Source organism: Carlito syrichta, unplaced genomic scaffold (genome assembly GCF_000164805.1).
Source record: "Carlito syrichta isolate Samal-C Ts95f unplaced genomic scaffold, Tarsius_syrichta-2.0.1 Scaffold315639, whole genome shotgun sequence".
Lineage (NCBI taxonomy): Eukaryota > Metazoa > Chordata > Mammalia > Primates > Tarsiidae > Carlito > Carlito syrichta.
In genome coordinates this window covers 366,182-387,351 of record NW_007259735.1, presented here as the reverse complement: position 1 = coordinate 387,351, position 21,170 = coordinate 366,182, and the positions used below count along the sequence as shown (strand labels likewise).

At 42.5% G+C, this 21,170-nt stretch overlaps 1 protein-coding gene across 6 annotated transcripts in view; it reads right to left on the bottom strand.

Annotated features, from left to right (window-relative positions):
• Nucleotides 1-21,170, bottom strand: part of TMEM50A (transmembrane protein 50A) — a 40,320-nt gene that overhangs the window by 4,869 nt on the left and 14,281 nt on the right. The window contains exons 3-8 of one of the 6 annotated variants that reach the window (XM_021706476.1): nt 16,615-16,675; nt 14,117-14,220; nt 10,985-11,097; nt 8,704-8,771; nt 6,039-6,131; nt 2,299-2,359 (exon numbers count right to left, since the gene is read on the bottom strand). In XM_021706476.1, the coding sequence (XP_021562151.1) occupies nt 2,299-2,359; nt 6,039-6,131; nt 8,704-8,771; nt 10,985-11,097; nt 14,117-14,209 (428 nt within the window). In that variant the 5' untranslated portion in view covers nt 14,210-14,220; nt 16,615-16,675. Of the gene's footprint in view, nt 1-2,294; nt 2,360-6,038; nt 6,132-8,703; nt 8,772-10,984; nt 11,098-14,110; nt 14,221-16,614; nt 16,771-21,170 lie in introns of those variants that run through there. The other 5 variants (XM_021706477.1, XM_008073067.1, XM_021706478.1 and 2 more) reach the window with 5 other exon arrangements.

Sequence of the window (21,170 nt, the reverse complement as noted above, 5' to 3'; positions counted from 1 at the left end):
ATTACAGGCTGAGCCACCGAGCCCGGCCCCAAAGTGATTTTTATAAAATTGCAGAAGTGGCCGGTGATGGAACGGAATGGGTACCAACTGTGACTGTTGCCAAAGGGCAACTACTAGGATTCCAAGAGTGGTTCAAGTAGACACAGGGCCCTTATTGGTTTGTTGGAGGTGGGGGAAGGCACAAGGAAGGAAAAGTCCTATAACACATAGCAGCCTCTTAACCTGTTTTGGATTAGGGATATCTTTGATAATCTGGTGAAAGCCACAGACTCTCTCTCCCCAGAAATAAGCAGAAAATCCATTTGTCACATGTGGAGATGTCTGGTGACTTCTCATCCTCAGAAGCCTCCAGATGTAGAGGATAAAGAGTTGTTTTTGTTTGTGGATTTTTTTTGGGGAGAGCGTGGTTGGGGGAAAGAACAGGCCCTAAGTTTCTAGGAAAGAAGATCAGAGGATCATCAGAGAAGATTTTATTTTATTTATTTATTTTTTTGAGTCAGAGTCTCACTCTGTTGCCCAGGCTGGAGTGCGGTGGCACGCTCACGGCCACCGCAGCCTCAGCCTGCTGGGCTCAGGTGATCCTTCCGCCTCAGCCTTTCAAGAAGCTGGAACTACAGATGCATGCTATCGTGTCTGGCTAGCTTTTGTGATTTATTGTAGAGATGAGGTCTCATCAAGTTGCCCAGGCTGGTCTCAAACTCCCGGGCTCAGGCAAACCTCTCACCTCTACCTCCCAAAGTGCTGGGATTACAGGCTGAGCCACCGCGCCCGGCCCATCAGAGAAGATTATTAATAAAAGTATTGAAGTTTTTCTGGCAAGAAGCCACCAGTAAAAAGAAAAAGAAGAAGATAAAAAGCATCAAGATTTGTGGGGTTTTAGTAATCATTAGTAATCTTTTCAAACTTGCAATTTGAGGATAAGAAATGTTGGGGCTTTTCCTCTACACTCACAAATTCTAATGACACCAGGGATAGAAGAACTATAAAATATACCAGAAACTAAAATTTAAGGAGAAATGGTTTTAGGCAGGCTTTCATTAAAAAAAAAAAAAAATGTTAGAGGCCAGACGTGGTGACTCATGCCTATAATTTTAGCACTTTGGGAGGCAGAGACAGAGGCAGAAGAATTGCTTGAGGCCAGGAGTTTGAGACCAGCCTGGGCAACACAGCAAGACGTCAGCTCTACAAAAAATAAAAAAGTTAGTCGGGTGTGGTAGTCTGTGCTGGCAGTCCTAGCTACTTAGGAGGCTGAGATGGAGGGATCCCCTAAGCTCAGGTCGACGCTGTGGTAAGTTCTGATTATGCCACTGCACTCTAGCCTGTACAACAGAGTGAGACGCTGACTCAAAAAAAAAGAACAGTGTCAATGTTATAGAGGTGAATCTACATGAATCACAGTTGATTCTTAAAGGGGGTGTGGTGGCAATCTTAAAAAATAGTGTATGCTGCCAGGATTGGCAGCAAACCAACCCATGTACTAAAAATATCCTTCTTGGCTGGGCATGGTGGCTCACGCCTATAATCTCAGCAGTCTGGGAGGCCAAGGTGAGAGGACTGCCTGAGTCCACAGGTTTGAGACCAGCCTGGGAAACTTGGTGAGACCTCATCTCTACAATAAATCAAAAAATTAGCCAGGCATGGTGGCGCATGCTTATAGTTCCAGCTACTTTGAAGGCTGATGCGGAAGGATCACCTGAGCCTAGCCGGTCGAGGATGTGATGGCCATGAGTGTGCCACTGCACTCCAGTTTGAGCGACAGAGTGAGATTCCAACTCAAAAATAAATAAATAAAAATACCCTTCTCAACCTCATCATTCTTTGTATTTTATGAAAATAACATGGGGGAGGGACATTGGACAAGGGTAAATTAAGTAACTACACAGAGTAAATGACATAAAATAAACTGTTATTTAAAAAAAAATGATGTAGCAGACAGTAGTCACCTTGCTGTTTTCCTGCCTGTTATGCCCTTCACAGTGTATCTTCTCTTTAATAAATCTACATTTCTTAATTCCTAACTGTCTTGAATGCTTTCTACCCCCTGTGACTCTGGTCATACCATACCATACCCAGCCTGCTATGCATGACACTATCTACCTGTATTTCATTTATGTTTCTATCCATCTGGAGTTTATTTTTGTGTATTGTGTAAGATGGGCATATATCAGAATTCAATATATGTCTATTCTGTTTCTTGGCTTTTAAATCTGTGGTCAAAGCCTAAATGCAATAAATACTTTTAAAAAATAAATTTAAAAAATTAAAAATGATAAGAGGAAGAACACAAAACAAACTTACCCAAAAAAGATGAAGGCATTCTGGAAAAATACAGCAATTCCAGGGTATACTATGGCTTTTTCTGTAAAAAGAATTGCAATATTTAGAGGTTTATGATCTCAAAACATTTAGTTTCAGATACATTGACATATATCCGTTTTCCTGTCTAGCATAATTGCTTTTTCTGGTAAGTAAGGTTGGTTTGAGTACTAAATGTCTTAACACATGTGACACATGATAGAATCTAGCCCTTCTTTAATAAATGCTAGTTAAGGGAGGTGGAGAATAAACAAATAAATAAATGCTAGTTCTCGGCTTTCATTTAACAATTATTTACTGAGAGCATACTAAGTGCTGGCCCTGTTTAATGTGCTGAGGATACAGCAGTCAACAAAACAGGCCCTTTATTCCCCCTCTCACGGATCTGAACAATATGCTGAATAAATAAGGAGAAAAAAGAAAGCAGGAAAGGTATAGGAGGTACAGTGAATGAGAACATCTGCCACAGGTGGCCAGAAAGACCTCATATATGAGGACATGAAGGAAGTGGGGCAGGCGCCAGGAGAGAGCAGCAGAACAGCCAGAAGAGGCCCTGAGGAGGCAGCTGGCGTATGAGAGCAAGAGAGGAAACAGTCATCTGCAATCCCAGAGTAGAAATGATGAGAATGTCAGCTTCAATCTTGGAGACAACCAGAACAAAACGTTCCTCCTGCAGTCTCTCCCATTTCAGTTGATGGCCACTCTCTCCTTCCAGGTGTTTAGAGAAGGGGCGCTGGGCCCTGCAGTCCCAGTTCTGAATTTTACTACGTGAGATGAGAGGCCACTGGAGGGTTCTGAGCAGAAAAATGGTATGAGCTGACAAATTTTAACAGGATCCCCTTGGCTGATGTGCTAAGAGCAGATTAAAGGGGGCAAGGGAAGAAACAGATGAGCTGGTTAGAAGGCTCTTCCAGACAATCAGGCAAGAGACTGTGATGGACTGAACCAGAGTGGTAGCGAGAGAGATGGCAAAAAGTGGGTAGATTCAGGATATATTTTACAGCATAGTCAACAAGATCTGCTGATGGACTGGGTGTGGGTTGTGAGAGGAAGGGAAGCGTCATATTTGACAGGCCTTAACCATCAGGGTTTTTGGCCTAAACATCTGGAAGGATGGAGTGACCATTAACTAAAATGCAAAAGACTGCTTAGATGAACATTTTGTTCTGACTATATCTAGGATTGAAGTGGAAATTTTCATAAATTTCTACTACTAGAGTTGTCAATGACTGCTCATTAATTCACAAACTGAGGCAGGATGAAGAGATAAATTGTTAACTTTTCTCACCTCAGCACAGCTTTAAGTTAATCTCATAAATATAACAGACGGCTTGTACAGGTCTTCACTATTATTCCACATCAAATAACCATTACCACTAGCATGGCTTATAAAAGGCAACTTTATAAAATTACAGATCTGCTGCTAATAATTCTCAAGGCATAGCCTCACTCCAGAAGCCTTTAGGAAAATAACTTAAAATCCCATGAGATGAAGTCATTCCTGTAAAAAAGGGCTCTGTATTGACGGTGGTATCTGGGACAAAATCATCAGCAATTTTATTTTCTTCTTTGAGTTATTTTATACTGTCAGTTTTCCCAATGAACAAGTATTATGCTATTCACATAATTTAAAAAGTACCTTTTTATTGTTTTTAAAATATGGGGGCTGCGATGGCTCATGCCTATAATCCCAGCACTTTGGGAGGCTCAGGTGAGAGGACTGCCTGAGCTCACGGGTTCAAGACCAGCCTAGGCAACTTGGTGAGACCTCATCTCTTCAATAAATCAAAACATTAGTCGGGCATGGTGGCATGTACCTATAGTTCTAGTTACTTGGAAGGCTGAGGCGGAAGGATCACCTGAGTCCAGCAGGTCGAGGCTGTGGTGGCCAAGAGTGTGCCACTGCACTCCAGCCTGAGCGACAGAGTGAGACTCCAACTCAACAAAATAAATAAATAAATAAAATAAAATATGGGAAGCTGAGTGCGGTGGCTTATGCCTGTAATCCCAGGACTTTGGGAGGCTGAGGCAGGATCGCTGGAGCCTAGGAGTTAAAGGTTGTAGTGAACTATGATCACCCCAATGCCCTTTAGCCTGGGCAAGAGAGTGACACCCTGCCCCTTTAAAAAAAAAGATGGTGCCAGGCGTGGTGGCTCATGCCTGTAATCCTAGCACTTTGGGAGGCTGAGGCGAGAGGACTGCCTGAGTCTACCAGTTTGAGACCAGACTGGGCAGCATGGTGAGACCTTGTCTCCACAATAAATCAAAAATTAGCTGGGTGTGATAGCACATGTCTGTAGTTCCATCTACTTGGAAGGCTGAGGTAAGGATCACTTGAGCCCAGCAGGTCTAGGCTATGGTGGCCATGAGCAGTGTGCCATTGTACTCCAGCCTAAGTGACAGAGTGAGACTCTGACTTAACAAAAAAAAAAAAAAGATGGTGACAAACATTTTGTAGCAGCAAGAGAACGACTTATAATATGTTAAATGCAAAAAGCATGGATCAATAATAACTATATGAAAGCATAAAAGAAATCAAAAAGAAATATTCCAAGATATTCGAGTAGAAGATTATTATTGCTTTTTTTCTTTTATTTTCTACATTTTTGGTAATATTGTTTTAATAATAAATTACATAAACAAAAGAAAACCACAAATATTTAAAAATATCTATTATTCCTGTGATTCAAATGATTTAATTTAATTAAATTAATTTATTTATTTTGAGTTGGAGTCTCACTCTGTTGCCCATACTGGAGTGCAGTGGCCGCTCCCAGCCACCGCAGCCTCGACCTGCTGGGCTCTGGCGATCCTTCCGCCTCAGCTTTCCGAGTAGCCGGAATTACAGGCGTGCGCTACCATGCCCGGCTGATTTTTTGATTTATTGTAGAGATGAGGTCTTGCCAGGTTGCCCAGGCAGGTCTCGAACCTGCGGGCTCAGGCAATCCACTCACCTCGGCCTCCCAAAGCGCTGGGATTACAGGCTGAGCCACCGAGCCTGGCTGATTCAAATGATTTTAATACAAATTAAGAAATGATTTTGATTTAAAAGTTACATTTTATTCAAGAAGTGTTAAAATCTGAACTAAATTAAATCTAGGTTGGTCCAGTTTTTGTTACTCATTAATATTATATTTTTACTATGACAGATATTGCCAGTTTATCTAGAACATTAAGTAAGTTTTGTATTTTTTTCTGGGATCCCTCAAGGAGAAATCTCAGCCAGGGATCCAGCAGTATACCCTTGCCGGAGCTTGCCTCAAACTGGCCTGAGGCAGCAGGTGCATAGAAAATGTTAACTTACTTTTCTATCTAAAAGGAGTTGACATCATATTAGCAGGGAGGTTTTACTGAATACATTTCAGTGCTGTGACGTTAGAGCTTTGCATGGATATTATTCTGAAAGTCAGAATTAACTAACTAGCTAGAGAATATACATATTCTGCATTTGAGATTTTTGGAATCCATAGAAAAGCATTGTTTGGAGCTGTATGTCATCCCTTCCAAGCTCTAGATTAGAAGAAAAAAATACTAAAGAAGCAAATACTAAAAACGTATAAGAGAAACAAAACTGAACTTGGGTGAAGTGGAGTCCCCAGGTACAAATACACTGTGAGTAGATGGTCCATCTATATGATAAAAGCTTTACTCTAAAACAACCAACTTTAATTCAAAATCCCAGTATTTCAGTGAAGTATGCTGTGACCTGTGTCTTCTCTTACCTTTAGCAACATAACCTCCAAAGAGAATCCACATAGATGCAATCAGAGATCCAAAGGCCAACATGAAACCAATAAACAGCCAAATTCGAGCACCTTAAAAGAAGTAACATTTTACCAGAGTTGATTCTCACATGGCAGCAGTCAGTACAACTAACTTTCAAAAAGAAAACAGAAACCCAACAGAAAAAGACATGCAACTGCCATTAAAGTCTAAAATAAGAATGGAAGGTGTGTTAGGAATCTTCCATCAGTACAGATGTTGTCTTTTTCTTCTTGGTTGGCCTGTATATATTTGCTTAAATTATTATTATTTATTGATCTGTAGATTCTAAGTGCATATATCATTCACTTTCCCCAGCTACCTACACTGGCAAAAATTTTACTCAACTTTCCTATAAAACATCTCATAAAATGTTTTACCAAATTTGGAGGCTTGTTGCCCAAGTATTTTTAGAAACTGTGCTCCAAACTTTAAAGTCCTCCAAGAGTACTCTCAAACAATAACATAGATATACTGTAAAAATACATCTTCAAGGCTGAGGCAGAAGGATCACCTGGGCCCAGCAGGTTGAGTCTGCAGTGGCTATGAGCGTGCCTCTGCACTCCAGTCTGGGTGAGAGTGAGACTCCAACTCAAAAATAAAAAATACAGAGTGAGACTCCAACTCAAAAATACAATTGAGTCTCAAAGTTATCACATTTTACTTTCAGGAAAGTCAGGCAGCAAAGAAAACTCAAATTTACTGTGACTGGCACTTAGGAAAGTTGCATCAAAATTATGGTAACAGAGAAGGACAACCAACTTCTAAATCACATTACATGTTGATGAAGATCTGCTGCAAATAATAAATGGAGTAGCTGGGAGCAGTGGCTTACACCTGTAATCCCAGCACTTTGGGAGGCAGAGGCGAGAGGATTACCTGAGTTCAGGGGTTTGAGACCAGCCTGGGCCACTTGGTGAGACCTCATCTCTACAATAAAATAAAAAAATTGGCTGGGCACAGTGGCATGTGCCTGTGGTTCCAGCTACTTGGAAGGCTGAGGCAGAAGGATCACTTGAGCCCAGCAGGTCAAGGCAGCAGTGGCCGTAAGCATGCCATTTCACTCCAGCCTGGGCAACAGAGTGAGACTCTGACTCAAAAAATAACAATAGTAATAACAAATGGAGTAACTGAATTCTGAGATAGGGTCTCTTTACTCAATTAGCACAAATATATTTTGATACAACTATTACCTAGCTCATAAAGCACAGAAAACAATGTTATATATTAATTTCCGATTTCATGCCCCAAACATGAAACAATAGTTTCAAAATAATAAGCTGTTGCTCATAGCTGTGATATCGAAATAAACACAACAGGCTCTAGACTCCTAGAATTGGGCTAGCTAACACCATTTTATTTAGAGATGTGATGGCCACATTCTAGTCCTGCCTCTAGCTGTCACTGGCTTATTATTAAAATGCTAACTGCTAACTCTCATCCCTTCTTTCAGATTCTACAAGGTTTTGGTACATCAGTGTCATTCTCCTGTTTCATTAAAAAGACAAAAGAAAGTCCATCTGAAATTCTCCCATGTCCAGGTTTATTTCTATATGAGAGTAATATTTATCACTTAAACTCCCTAATAAATATCTGTCCCCTTGAATCTTTGTGTGATCTGTACTCTGTTGAGAAGTTGTGTCACGTATTATATCCTCTATTCTGCCTCCCTCAGGGACAAAGCCAGGGTGCCCAGGGGACAAGAGTCCCCAGCTGAGAAAGACCTGGGTGAGTCCAAGCACCAAAACTCTGATATTCTATAAGAAGAGTTCTGGAGATGGGCTGCACAACAACGTGAATGTGCTTAATATATATTTTTAATATTTTATTTTAACATTTTTAATATATAACACTGAACTGTACACATAAAAATGTTAAGATGGTGACTTTATGTTATGTATATTTTATCACAATTTAAAACAACAACAACAAACAGCTGTGTGATTCTAAACTATTTCAAAATGCTAATTCAACCAAATGAGGTTGGCAAAAAAGGAAGAAAATCATTTATATGGCGTAGTTTAAAATACTAGAAATTCTACTTTGCATGTGTATTATTATATACTGCTCTCCACTGTAGTCTGTATATATTAACATCTATATATTATTTCCACAGGATTATATATTCAAAACTATGTATTCTGTACTATACAACTAATTGTGACTACATTTTTAAAATATCACTTTTAGGGCCAGGGGCAGTGGGTCACACCTGTGATCCCAGCACTTGGGTGGCTGAGGCGAGGGGATTGCCTGAACCCAGGAGTTTGAGCTCCTGACAACTTGGCGAGACCGCTTCTCTACAATAAATCAAAAAAATAGCTGGGCATGGTGGTGCACACCTGTAGTTCTAGCTACTTAGAAGGCTGAGGTGAAAGGATAGCCTGAGTCCAGCAGGTCAAGGCTGCCGTGGCCATGAGTATGCCACTGCACTCTAGACTGGGCATCAATGAGAGTCTGACTAAAAAAAAAAAAAAGTCACTTTTACTTTATGCCTATAACCTCTGCTCTAGATTCAACTCTACCCTACTCTGATCTGAAGGAATTAGACAAGTAGCCCTTCCATGCAGATTCTCCTTTAAGGATGTAAACATGTGTAGTAAGATGCTGTTTGCACCTATTTACCTGTTTGACCCAGACAACCTTCACTGTAACTGTCACCTCGGACTTGTCCATTCGATACAGCATTAATCCTGTGGGAATAAAATAAAACCAAAAAATCAGAGTCTCTGACTCCAAGAAGAAACTATCCATGACATCAAGTTATCAGAAATAATAAGCTAAAGTTCCTCAAGTTTAAGGTTAGGCCTCACAAGTTTTGAGTCAAGGGTTCATAAGACTTTAAGCAAGTTCCTTCAACCAAATACTCTTTAAAGCAGTGGATGTGGGCCCCAGACTAGCAGAATCAGCATCAACTGGCAACTTGGTTAAAAAGAAAATTCTCTGGCTTCACTCCAAAACTACTGAAGCAAAGGCTCTGAGCATGGGCCCAGAAACTGAGTCAGGTGATTCTGATGCTTGTTAAAATTTGGGAACAAATTTCTCAAAATTGTATATTGCTAAGATTAGAACAGATAGAAGGATAATTTAGCTTGGCTCTACCTAGTTTTCCATTTGTACATATTAGACATACTCAATTTGTAATCATGTATGGCAAAGGCAGACAGAGAAAATGGGCCCTGGACAATCCAAAAACTACTTAAAATTGGCTTTGGAATCAATTTTTTGTAATCATTTTGTACTAATGTCCAACGTTTTGAGGAATAATTACATTTCAAACAAAACAGTAACTTTTTGTTCTGAAGAAGACGTTATCAAATAAATGCAGGTGGTAAAATCTTGTATTTTCAATCCCTGATACATGTCCTAAACATATTCTTTCACTGACTTTCAAAGGGTACCACTCTAAATTGAAACAGCCTTGCTTTCTTTAGAAATATCCTTTGAAACATTTTAAATGTCATAGGAAAAAGTTAAAAATATATCAAGTTAGCCAAGCACGGTGGCTCAAGTCTATAAACCCAGCACTTTGGGAGGCCGAGGTGAGAGGACTGCCTGAGCCCTCATGTTCAAGAACAGCCTGGGAAACTTGGCGAGACCTCATCTCTACAATAAATCAAAAATTAGCTGGGTGTGGTAGCGCGTGCCTGTAGCTCTGGTTACTTAGAAGGCTGAGGTAGAAGGATCGCCTGAGTACAGCAGGTCGACACTAGGGTGGCTGTGAGCGAGCCACTGCACTCCTGCCTGTGCGACAGAGTGAGAATCCAATTAAAAAAAAATATAGATATATACATATATAGATGTAGATATAGATATCATTCTATATATATAAAGTTAAGGTCACAAAGCATTATATACATTTTACATATACCTATTTATGTAAGCTTCACGAGGACAGGGGTCATTGTCTCTCGTTTCCCATTTGTATTCTCATTGCCTGAGTCCAGGGCTTTGAGACCAGCCTGGGCAACTTGGCAAGACCTCATCTCTATAATAAATAAAACAATTAGCTGGGCATTGTGGTGCACGCCTGTGGTACCAGTTACTTGGAAGACCGAGGTGAAAGGATCGCCGGAGCCCAGCAGGTCGAGGCTGCGGTGGCCGGGAGCGGCCACTGCACTCCAGCCCGGGCGGAAGAGTGAGACTCTTACTCAAAAAAAAAAAAAAGAAAGAAAGAAAAGAAAGACAGACAGACAGAAAAGTAGAAAGGACTGGTAGAATATATGTCAAAAGGTTATAGTTTGGTAAGATTATAAGTAACTTCCTCTTCTTTTGTGTTTACTGGTACATCCTACATTTTTAACATTTAAAAACAGAGTAGGGCTGGGTGCAGTGAGTGGCTCATGCACATTGGGAGGCCAAGGTGAGAGGACTGCCTGAGCCCAAGGGTTTGAGACCAACCTGGGCAACTTGGCGAGGCCTCACCTCTACAGCAAATCAAAAAATTAGCCAGGCTAATTACAGTCGTGACTATAGATTCCAGCTACTTGGAAGGCTGAGGCGGAAGGATCATCTGAGCCCAGCAGGTCGAGGCTGTGGTGGCCGTGAGCAGCATGCCACTGAACTCTAGCCTGGGTGACAGAGTGAGACTCCTACCAAAAAAAAAAAAGCTTAGTAAATATTTGCTGAGGAATGTATAATCCTTTAGACAAAGTACCTAATTTTTGACCTAGATGTAAGGTTAGAAATGCAGGTAGCATAGCAATAAAAAGACAGCTGAGAGAAGCTGGGAGACAGAGGTTGAGAGAGAGCGAGAAGGAAGAAAAGACGACTGCTGTTTTTCTTTAGAAGTTCTTCTCTATGGTATAACCTGTAAATCATGTCCAATCTGTTAATTTAGTAACAAAAAATTTAAATCTATGCAACTATATGTAAGACAGTCTGTACCAATAACAATGTCACTTACATTAGGAAGGCTATGGTTGCTATAACACCACAGGCGTGGTATGAGTGGTTGAAGTCTTTCATAGTGGGATAAATAACAGCTGCATCTATGATAATCCACCAACCTGTAAAAAACTAAAACAAAGGTGATGCCAATGAGAAATTAAAGCAATTTCATGTTTTACTGAGTAAAAGAAAGCAAGGTATCTAAGTGATGAGATCCCTTCTAATACATTTCAAAATTGTCATAAATGTTCCAACAGTTTCTTGCATATAATTTGCACATAGCTAATAGGTGATTAAATATCAGGTGCCCTTAAGTCTGACAACAATTAATTTTTATTAACAGACTCTTTTTTCTAAGTCTACTTTAATCATTATTTTATATTGTCATGATAAAGTCTGTAATCTAATTTGGTGAACTAGAAACGAGTTACAGTATCTTGTGGCATGAGAAAGGAAAAAAATGACTCAGATTCCAAAAGGACAGAAGTGTCCTGTTGCTGATATATTATAAGCCTCCAGTAAGACATTACTGAAAAATAAAAAAAAATTATTCAAATTAACATAAGGAACAATTATTGTTGATAGAATTTTAGCTAACCTCTTGGTGTTGTGAGATAACAGCTCTTCAGTTCTGCTTTGGATGAATCCCAGTGCAGGATATAGATGGTTCAGGTGTGATTTTAAATTTAATTTAGGCCGGATGCGGTGGCTTATGCCTGTAATCCCGGCACTTTGGGAGGCTGAGGTAGGAGGATTGCTTGAACCCAGGAGTTCAAGACCAGCCTAGGCAAATAGCAAGATCTCATCTCTACAAAAAAAAACCTAAAAAATTAGCCGAGTGCGGTGGCCACATACCTGTAGTCTCAGCTACTCGGGAGGCTGAGGAGGTCGAGGCTGCGGTGAGCTGAGATCATGCCACTGCACTCTAGCCTGGGTAACAGAGTGAGACCACGGTCCAAAAAAAATTCAATTTAAACACCAGATTATAACTAGTAGAACTGAATTTTGTTCTGGATATTATCAAGGAAAGATCTATAACAAAAAACCCCACAAAACTGTGCACGTATGTTTTTTATCATCTGAGCAGAAATTTACAATAAAATAATATTAACCAAATTCTGACAAGTAGCTTAGAAGGTTTTGAAAGTAATCCCTTTTCCACCCCCACTCCCACCCCTGATCCAGTTAGCTCTGGGAATTGCCACTTTCTGGTAATTACTTAAAAATAACTACTTCAGGCTAATCAAATTACTTTAGTCAGCTTATAGACAGATCCATACTTTATTAATGACATATTTTTAAATTTAAATGCGTACACATTCTTTTTTTTAACCCTAAGCTCAATGTATTCAAGATTTCTTCATAGACTAAAACTTTAAACTTTAAAAACAATTTGTAAGAGCAAAATAACTATAGTAGTATTAAATGTTGCCACTACTTTGGAAAAATATAGGATAATTATTTTTTATACATTATGTCAGAGATTAGTTGAAGAGGAGATGCTTAAATTTAGATATTTATTCATTTGTTTACTTAAAATTTACTCTTTAGAGCATATGACACCATAAGATCATAAAACAAAAATATCAGATTCCTTGAGGGATTTAAAATGTAAAAAAGAATTGCATCCTATAAATTACTTTTGTGCAAAATATTTTACTGAGTTTCCTGTTTGGGGATTGAGAAGAAAGTAAACTCTGGATTATGAAGAAATGCTTAGTTATTGACTAGTTATCAAGTGCTTCTTAAACATTTCCTTATACCTTAATGTACTCCTTAAGAGGAGGCATAGGTCATTGCTTTCGCTAAGCACCGGCCAGGCCATGTTCTCACTGAGCTATGGCCAGGCCATGTTTTCTAGCTTTGGTCCCCTCCCTTACCCTGGGGAGATGAATCTCGTCTCTCTTTCTCTAATTTACTTTCTAAATAAACTATATTTTCCAATCTAAAAAAAAAGAGAAGGCATAATCTATAAAATGAATAAATATATAAAATATACTGTTTTACTTATTTATTATTTTAATTTTTTTTGAGTTGGAGTCTCACTCTGTTGCCTGGACTGGAGTGCAGTGGCATGCTCACAGCCACCACAGCCTTGACCTGCTGGGTTCAGGAGATCCTTCTGCCTCAACCTTCTAATTAGCTGAAACTATAGGCATGTGCTAATTTTTTTTATTTATTGTAGAGATGAGGTCTCACCAAGTTTCCCAAGTTAGTCTCGAACCTGCAGGCTCAGGCAATTCTCTTGCCTCAGCCTCCCAAAGTACTGGGATTATAGGCTTGAGCCACCATGCCCAGCAAAATATACTGTTTTATTATACCAGTTTTATCATGCAGTTAAAATAACCCAACCAGTCAGGCACCTGTAATCCTAGCACTTTGGGAGGCAGAGGCAAAAGAATTGCCTGAGCCCAGGGGTTCAAGATAAGACTGAGCAACTTGGTGAGACCTCATCTCTACAATAAATCAAAAAATTAGCCAGATATGGTGGTGCACACCTATAGTTCCAGCTACTTGGAAGGCTGAGGCAGAAGGATCACCTGAGCCCTGTAGGTCGAGGCTGTGGTGGCTGTGAACATGCCACTGCACTCCAGCTCAGGCAACAGAGTGAGCCTCCAATTAAAAAAAAAAAAAAAGGCTAGGCGCGGTGGCTCAAGCCTGTAATCCCAGCACTTTGGGAGGCTGAGACGAGAGGACTGCCTGAGCTCAGGGGTTCAAAACTAGCATGGACAACTTGGTGAGACCTCATTTCTACAATAAGTCAAAAACTTAGCTGGGCGTGGTAGCGCACTCCTGTAGTCCCAGCTACTTGGGAGGTTAAGGCAGAAGGATCACCTGAGCCCAACAGGTCAAGGCTGTGGTGGCAGTAAGTGTGCCACTACACTCCAGCCTGGGTGACAGAATGAGACCCCAACTCAAAATAAATAAATAACCCAACCAATCTGTAATTCAAATTTCAAACCGTAATTTCAACTCTTAAAAAGGAACTAACAACTCAACTCCCATAAGCAAAATATCAACATTTATTAAAATATGTTCAGTGGTCAAAGATAAAATAGTACATATATTATAACAACTCATAGAATTAAAAACCCATAAACACAAATGCACCAAAATAAGGAAGGCCCAAATTATCAATGACACTTACTAGAACACCAGCAGCAATGGAGGCAATAGTATTGCGTTTTTCCCCCCAATCAATGCATTCTGAGCATCTCAAGCCTTCTAGAAATCCAGACATTTTTCAGGTCACTTAAAAACAAAGAAACAAACAGCTAGATAAAATACTTCCATTTACTTGCTCCAAATTTGACTTCTGTCCCTGGAAAATAACAGTTCAAGAATAATTTAAAAGTGAAGTTACAAAAGCTTATTTTGGCTCAACATACTTCTCTAAAATATTTAATTTAGCTTTTGGTGAATTTCCACATTATAATTTTGGGAAATAAAATCTGGACTCATTTATTTTTTGAGTTGGAGTCTCACTCTATAGCACAGTCTGGAGTGCAGTGGCATGCTCATGGCCACTGGAGCCTCAACCTGCTGGGCTCACGCAATCCTTCCACCTCAGTCTTCCAAGTAGCTGAAACTACAGGCATGCACCACCATGCACAGCTAATTTTTTGACTTACTGTAGAGACAATGTCTCACCAAGTTACCCAGGTTGGTCTCGAACCCCTGAGCTCAGGCAATCTTCTCACCTCTGCCTCCCAAAGTGCCGAGATTACAGGCATGAGCCACCACGTCTGGCAATTTTTTTTTTAAATTTAAAAGATGGTTTTGGTATATTTAAGTAATATGAACAAAGATGGATATCTAAATGTTGAAAAAAATCTTAACTATTGGTTGACCTTCTGAAATCTGCCAGCTCCTATTATTTCCAAGTAGGTATTAAATTAGTTTAAGTAATATTTTTAATGCCAAGTATATAATGATTATTAATTCACAGGGGCTCTTTTGTATCATTTTAATTCCAAACTAAGTTTTCATATTATTTTGATATTTACAGCCCAGAAGCACTAACATAGTGGAGAGACAAGTGACACACTTTGACTCTAAGTTAAAGTATGGATTCAGATGAAAAATATTTCTCTTAGGAATTTACATATTTTTATCATAGAATGTGTTCTTCACATCTAGATTAAGAAATTGCGGGCTACCCCTTCAGGTCCCCCCAACTGTGGAAGCTTTTCTGTTCTCTTAATAAATCCTGCTTTCTAAAAAAAAGAAAGAAACACTGCACTGCAGGTTTTACCTCTGTCCAATCACTTCCTTTCACTTCATTATTTTTCCTTCTCCAAGCCTGCCCTTTGGTATCACTTCTGTGTAACAAACACCCACTGTAATATCTCAGTCTCTGACCCTAACGAATGTTTGCAGCTAAAAGAAAGCACAGAATTGTGGTTAATATTAATTCAGATAACAAAAACCCCACTGCTATTCAAATTTCAATTACCAGAGCTGAACCAAATTGTCTTAACAAATTAAATAAAACATTCCTCTAAACTGAGCTGTACAGATCTGGCCTGAGAAACATCCATTTCATCTATATGAAAAAGCCTGAATTACGTGTAACTTGCTAACAATCAAGAAAACATCCAAACTCCTACAGCGAACTTAAACCGCCCATTAAGTTACTCTGTAGCCAGCAATTATGGTTGCTCAAAACATGACACCACAAAAAAGAGCAACGACTCAAATTTTTAACTTTCCTTTTAAAAATTAAATATTAAAAACAATACTGTGGGCCGGGCGCGGTGGCTCAGCCTGTAATCCCAGCACTTTGGGAGGCTGAGGCGAGAGGATTGCCCGAGCCCGGAGGTTGGAGACCAGCCTGGGCAACTTGGTGAGACCTCGCCTCTACAATAAATCACAAAAACTAGCCAGGCGTGGTGGCATGTGTCTGTAGTTCCAGCTACTTGGAAGGCTCAGGCGGAAGGATCGCCTAAACGCAGCAGGTCGAGGCTGCGGTGGCTGGGAGCGTGCCACTGCACTCCAGCCTGAGCAACAAGAGTGAGAGTCCAACTCAAAAAAAACTGTGATTACAACTTGTGCTAACATGCCTTTGGGACCAGTTCAAATTTTAAAATTCACCCATTTTCCTCCTCCCTGGGAGGAAGAGCAATCCAGTATGTGTTATTTTCGGCTCATCCCAACGGCCCCGCCCCGAATCCATTTTTCTTTGCATGATCTCTGGCACACTCAAGCCCAAACCCTGCCCTCCAGACTCTAGGAATTTTAGGTCTAGAGAGTGGACAGGAATTTGGAAGCTCTGGGAACTAGGTCCAGCTCGGCCACCTCCCTCGCTGTGGGTACAGGCGGAGTACACACGCCTCTCGGGCTTCAGTCTGACCAGCTCCAAAGTAGGGAGACAAGGTTTTCAGGGATCCTGGGATGTCTCGGGGGAGGGGCACGGTCTGTCCCCACTAGTCTCGCAGCCTGGCAGGTCTGGACGCGGTCGCCCTCTTCTGCCGCCGCCGCCGGACACAGGCTGAAGGAAGTGGCCGGGAAGGGTCCAGGGAGGCACAGCCCAGGTCTGCGGCTTCAAAGACACTGTCAGCATCAGCCAGTCACACAGTCCCAGGTCCGAGCCCAGTCCATCCTGCAGCCATTCCTGTCCTGCCCCCACTCCCCTCTGGCACTTACGTCCAGCCCCGCCCGTGCAGTCCGTCCGGAGCCTGATGTCGCGCCGCGCCGGGTCGCCTCACTAGCCCCCAGTGCAGCCGAGAAAACAAAACAGCCTCAGGGCGCCAGACACCCGGATGTAACAGCCCCGCCCCTGGGACTCAATCGCGCATGCGGGAACTGGGCAGAAGGCGGGGCGCCGGAGGCCCGGCTGCGAAAAACCCTGGGAGCCACGCCCACCGCGCAACAGATCTGCGCCTGCGCGGACTTTACACAGCTGCGGGTTCACAGCTGGATGTCGGAGGTGCTAGGTTTGAGCACGCCTTTTGAGGGTGGGTGTGAGCAGTTGCTATCTGTCCTCAACTTAGGAAAGGAAGACGTTCGTTGGGGCTCTGTATCCGTCTTGAGTGAAGGAAGGCTGGGGTCCACCCCGCAGCAATCTCAGGTGTGGGTGGCAGGAAGAGTGCTGGGTCCCACGTGTTGCAAAAGGTAGGTCTGGGCTCGCGACCTCCCGCATACTCAGAACCTTTCTGTCTTGTTTATTTCTTCGGGTCCTGGGGGTGCACCTCAGCCCCGCCTCCCAGATGGCGGCGGTTCAGTTCTGGAGGCGGGAATTTTCCGGTTCAGCGTGGCTGGGGTGTGCAGTGGTTCCCAGGCTCGGAGCGCGGACTTGACCTTCCTTTGTTGTTTGTTTTAGGGCAGGGTTTCGCAGCCTCGGCACTATTGACTTTTGGGGCTGGCTAATTCTGTTTATGGAGGGCTGTCCTGCGGATCCCAGGAGACTGATCTGGATCCCTGGCCTCCACCCACTGGACGCAAGCAGCAACCCCAATTTGTGACGACCAAAAGTGTCTCCAGACTTGGTCGAATATCCATCCCCTCCCGGGGAAGAATGCCCCGCTTGAGAATCACTATTTAGAGGACAGCCTGGGTTTTCGGGAAGGGACCCTTTTCAAAGAGCAGGAAGGTAAGAAGCCAGAGCAACGATGTCTTAGCTACGTGGCCAGGCTCGCCTCCTCTTACAGAAGCTGTCAGCATGGGTCCCGGGTCTCGAGTCGCCGTCCAGGAGTCGGAGCCTGCCCTGGAGAAGGAGCAGGTCAAGGGTCTCCTTCCCAAAGGCGCCACCGGAGGAAGTGCAGGCGCTACTCGCGGAGCCAGTCGCGACCCCGCAGCCGCCGGTTCAGGAGATGTTAACAGTCCCCTTCGCGATACTGGTCCGGTAGCAGGTCGCGTTCTCAGGATCGCGCTACAGAAGGGTCGCGTTCTCGGGATCACGCGGGGGCAGCGCTACTACGACTTCGACTGGTTTGCCGGAAAGAACACCGAAGGTGGAGGGAGAGATCCAGGAAGCGGTCACGAAGCAGAGCCCTCCTTTCACTTAAGTGAAAAAGGTGGGCATTTGTCGTTAAGAGAGGCACACAGGCGCAAACGTCCGTAGTTGAAAGCCGCAGAGGCAGCCCAGCCGTTGGAAGTAAGCTCCACTGATGATCCTTGCATCTGTCAATTAAGGTCAAGGCTTGGGTCTGGCTCTGCACATCCTTGGGACACCCGGTCCCGCGCAACTACGAACTTGGAGCGAGTTTCCAATGAAGAGAAGTTGAACCTGTGCCGGAAGTACTACCTGGGTGGGTCTGCTTTTCTGCCTTTTCTCTGGTTGGTCAACATCTTCTGGTTCTTTCGAGGGGCCTTCCTTGTCCCGGCCTACACAGAGCAGAGCCAGATCAAAGGCTATGTCTGGCGCTCAACTGTGGGTTTCCCTTTCTGGGTGATTGTGCTCACCACCTGAATCACCATCTTCCAGATCTACTGGCCCCGCTGGGGTGCCCTTGGGGACTGTCTCTCCTTCATCATACCCTTGGGCACCGCCTGACAACTTCTGCACGGGCTATGGACATCCTCATTCTCCCAGGATGGGCTCCTCTGCTCTGAGTTCACTCTCAAGCCCCTACGACTTGTTTCTGTCTCTTGTGTTCTCTGATTTCCCCCAATAAGGAACTCTAACCTTCAAAAAAATAAAAATAAAGAGAGGCACACAGGGTCATCTTATTTACAATGTATGGTGATAGTATATTAGAAGGATAGGAAACTAAGGTAGTTGTGTTGTTTCCTTTGATGCGTGAAATCTGTGTAGCTTTGGGTTCTGGGAGGGCATTAATAGATAAATTATACAATTCATAGCCTATTTTTTTGTTTTGTTTTTGTTTTTGAGTCAGGGTCTCACTCTGACACCCAGGCTGGAGTGGAGTGGCAAGATCATGGCTCACTGCAGCCTCAACTCCTGGGCTCAGGTGATCCTTCTGCTTTAGCCTCCCAAGTGGCTGAGGCTACAGGTGTGCACCATCACACTCTGCTAATTTTTAAAAATTTTTTGTAGAAACCGGGCTCATTGGCTCAGCCTGTAATCCCGCACCTTTGGGAGGCTGAGGTGAGTGGATTGCCTGAGCCCGAGGGTTTGAGACCTGCCTGGGCAGCAAGACCTCATCTCTACAATAAATCAAAAAAGAATCAGCCGGGCGTGGTAGCGCATGCCTGTAATTCCGGCTACTCGGAAGGCTGAGGTGGAAGGATTGCCGGAGCCCAGCAGGTCGAGGCTGCGGTGACCGGGAGCAGCCACTGCACTCCAGTCTGGGCGACAGAGTGAGACTCCAACTCAAAAAAAAAAAAAAATTTTTTTTTGTAGAGACAAGGTTTCACTACCTTGCCCAGGCTGGTCTCAAACTCCTCAGCTCAAGGGATCCTCCTGCCTTGGTCACCCAAAGTGCTGGAATTACAGGGGGAGCCACCATGCCCAGCCCTCATAGCCCATTTTTAAATGAACATAATTTTTACCCCTCAGGATTGAAGGCTAATTGTGGCTGTTTAATGTCTCAGGGCAGAGGCATGTAATGCAGGCAGTTCTTAATGAAACCTTTTAATTTGTTAATGACTAGTATCAGTTTACCAGCCTTGAACAGCATTAAACAAACTTTGATTTCAGCTTCTGATAAGCTAACTAATGACTGGGAGGAAAGGTGTTAACTTTCTTTTCTCTGCATTCTTTTTCTCTACCTTTTTTTTTTTTTTTTTACCTTTACTGGCCTTAACATGATTGTCAAGTATGTCAAGTAGTTTGTAAACATGAGTGAGCATCTTTATATTACATTTATAATGAGATGCATGTATAATTTGTCATTCTTTTTTTTTTTTTTTTTTTTTTTTGAGTTGGAGTCTCACTCTGTTGCCCAGGCTGGAATGCAGTGGCATGCTCCCAGCCACCGCAGCCTCAACCTGCTGGGCTCAGGTGATCCTTCCACCTCAGCTTTCCAAGTAGCAAGAACAGACTGTCCCTGAAAGTTCCACATTCTAGGAAACTCCTGGGTATAAAAAGTACTGGTTTTTAGCAATGAGTGTAGAAGCTTGGGGTTGGGGAGAATATAAAACCTATATGGCCCCTCAAAAGAGACTGAAGATAACACTTTCTTAGTGACAAGTGGATATGGCAATTATCCGCCTTCTGTTGACTGCTGAGTTGGCATCCCTGACCTGTGGCTCACAATAACGGATCATCCACTGTTGATGTAAAGTTGCATTCTCTCAGAGCAACTTTAGTTTCAAGAACAAGAACAAGTATGTACAGCTTAATTATTTTTTTGAGTCAGAGTCTCACTCTGTCACCCAGGCTGGAGTGCAGTGGCACACTCACGGCCACCGCAGCCTTGACCTGCTGGGCTCAGGCGATACTTCTGCCTCAGGCATGAGGAACTACAGGCATGTGCCACCATGCCCAGCTAATTTTTCTTGATTTATTGTAGAAATGAGGTCTCGCCAAGTTACCCAGGGTGGTCTCGTACCCGTGGACTCAGGCAATCCTCTCACCTCGGCCTCCCAAATTGCTGTGATTACAGGCATGAGCCATTGTGCCTGGCCTAGCTTAAATTTTAATCTTGAGTGTTAGTCCAGTTAACTGTTGTGTTGTCCATTAACTATGTAGAGATAGATAGTGCTAGTTCAGTTTTTAACTTTGTGAATTATTGTGACCATGTTTTCTAAGAGTTCAGATAGTGAAACTTATAACGAGTACAATACCAACAACAGCATGACCCAGACATTGTCAAGAAAGAAGGCTAAGCAGCTATGTTATTTTAATGATGGAAGGACACATACCACTGGATTAGAGAGGTAAATAACCCAAACACAGCATACTGCACAATGTGCAGAAAAGAATTTGGGGTTGGGCATGGTGGAGAAAGGGATGGGAAACAACATATGGAGACTGAATCTCGCAAGTCTGGGATGAAACAAGCAAGTACTTTTGAATCAATCCCAAGTGTTCTCATTTCCCAGGAAGACCAATGCTCAATCAAAAATAGCAGCCGCTGAGTTAGCTTTGGCAAACCACACAAATGAACATGCATTATCCTTTTGTGCCCTCGACTGGTCTGTGAAACTGAGTGAAGTTACATTTCCTGATTCAGAGGTTGCAACTAAAATGTCCTGTGGGCAACAAAAGGAGAAATTTTCATAACAGATGTGTTGACCCCTTACAGTGTAGAACTGATTCTGTCAGATCTTACCAGCAATCATGCTTTCTACAGTAT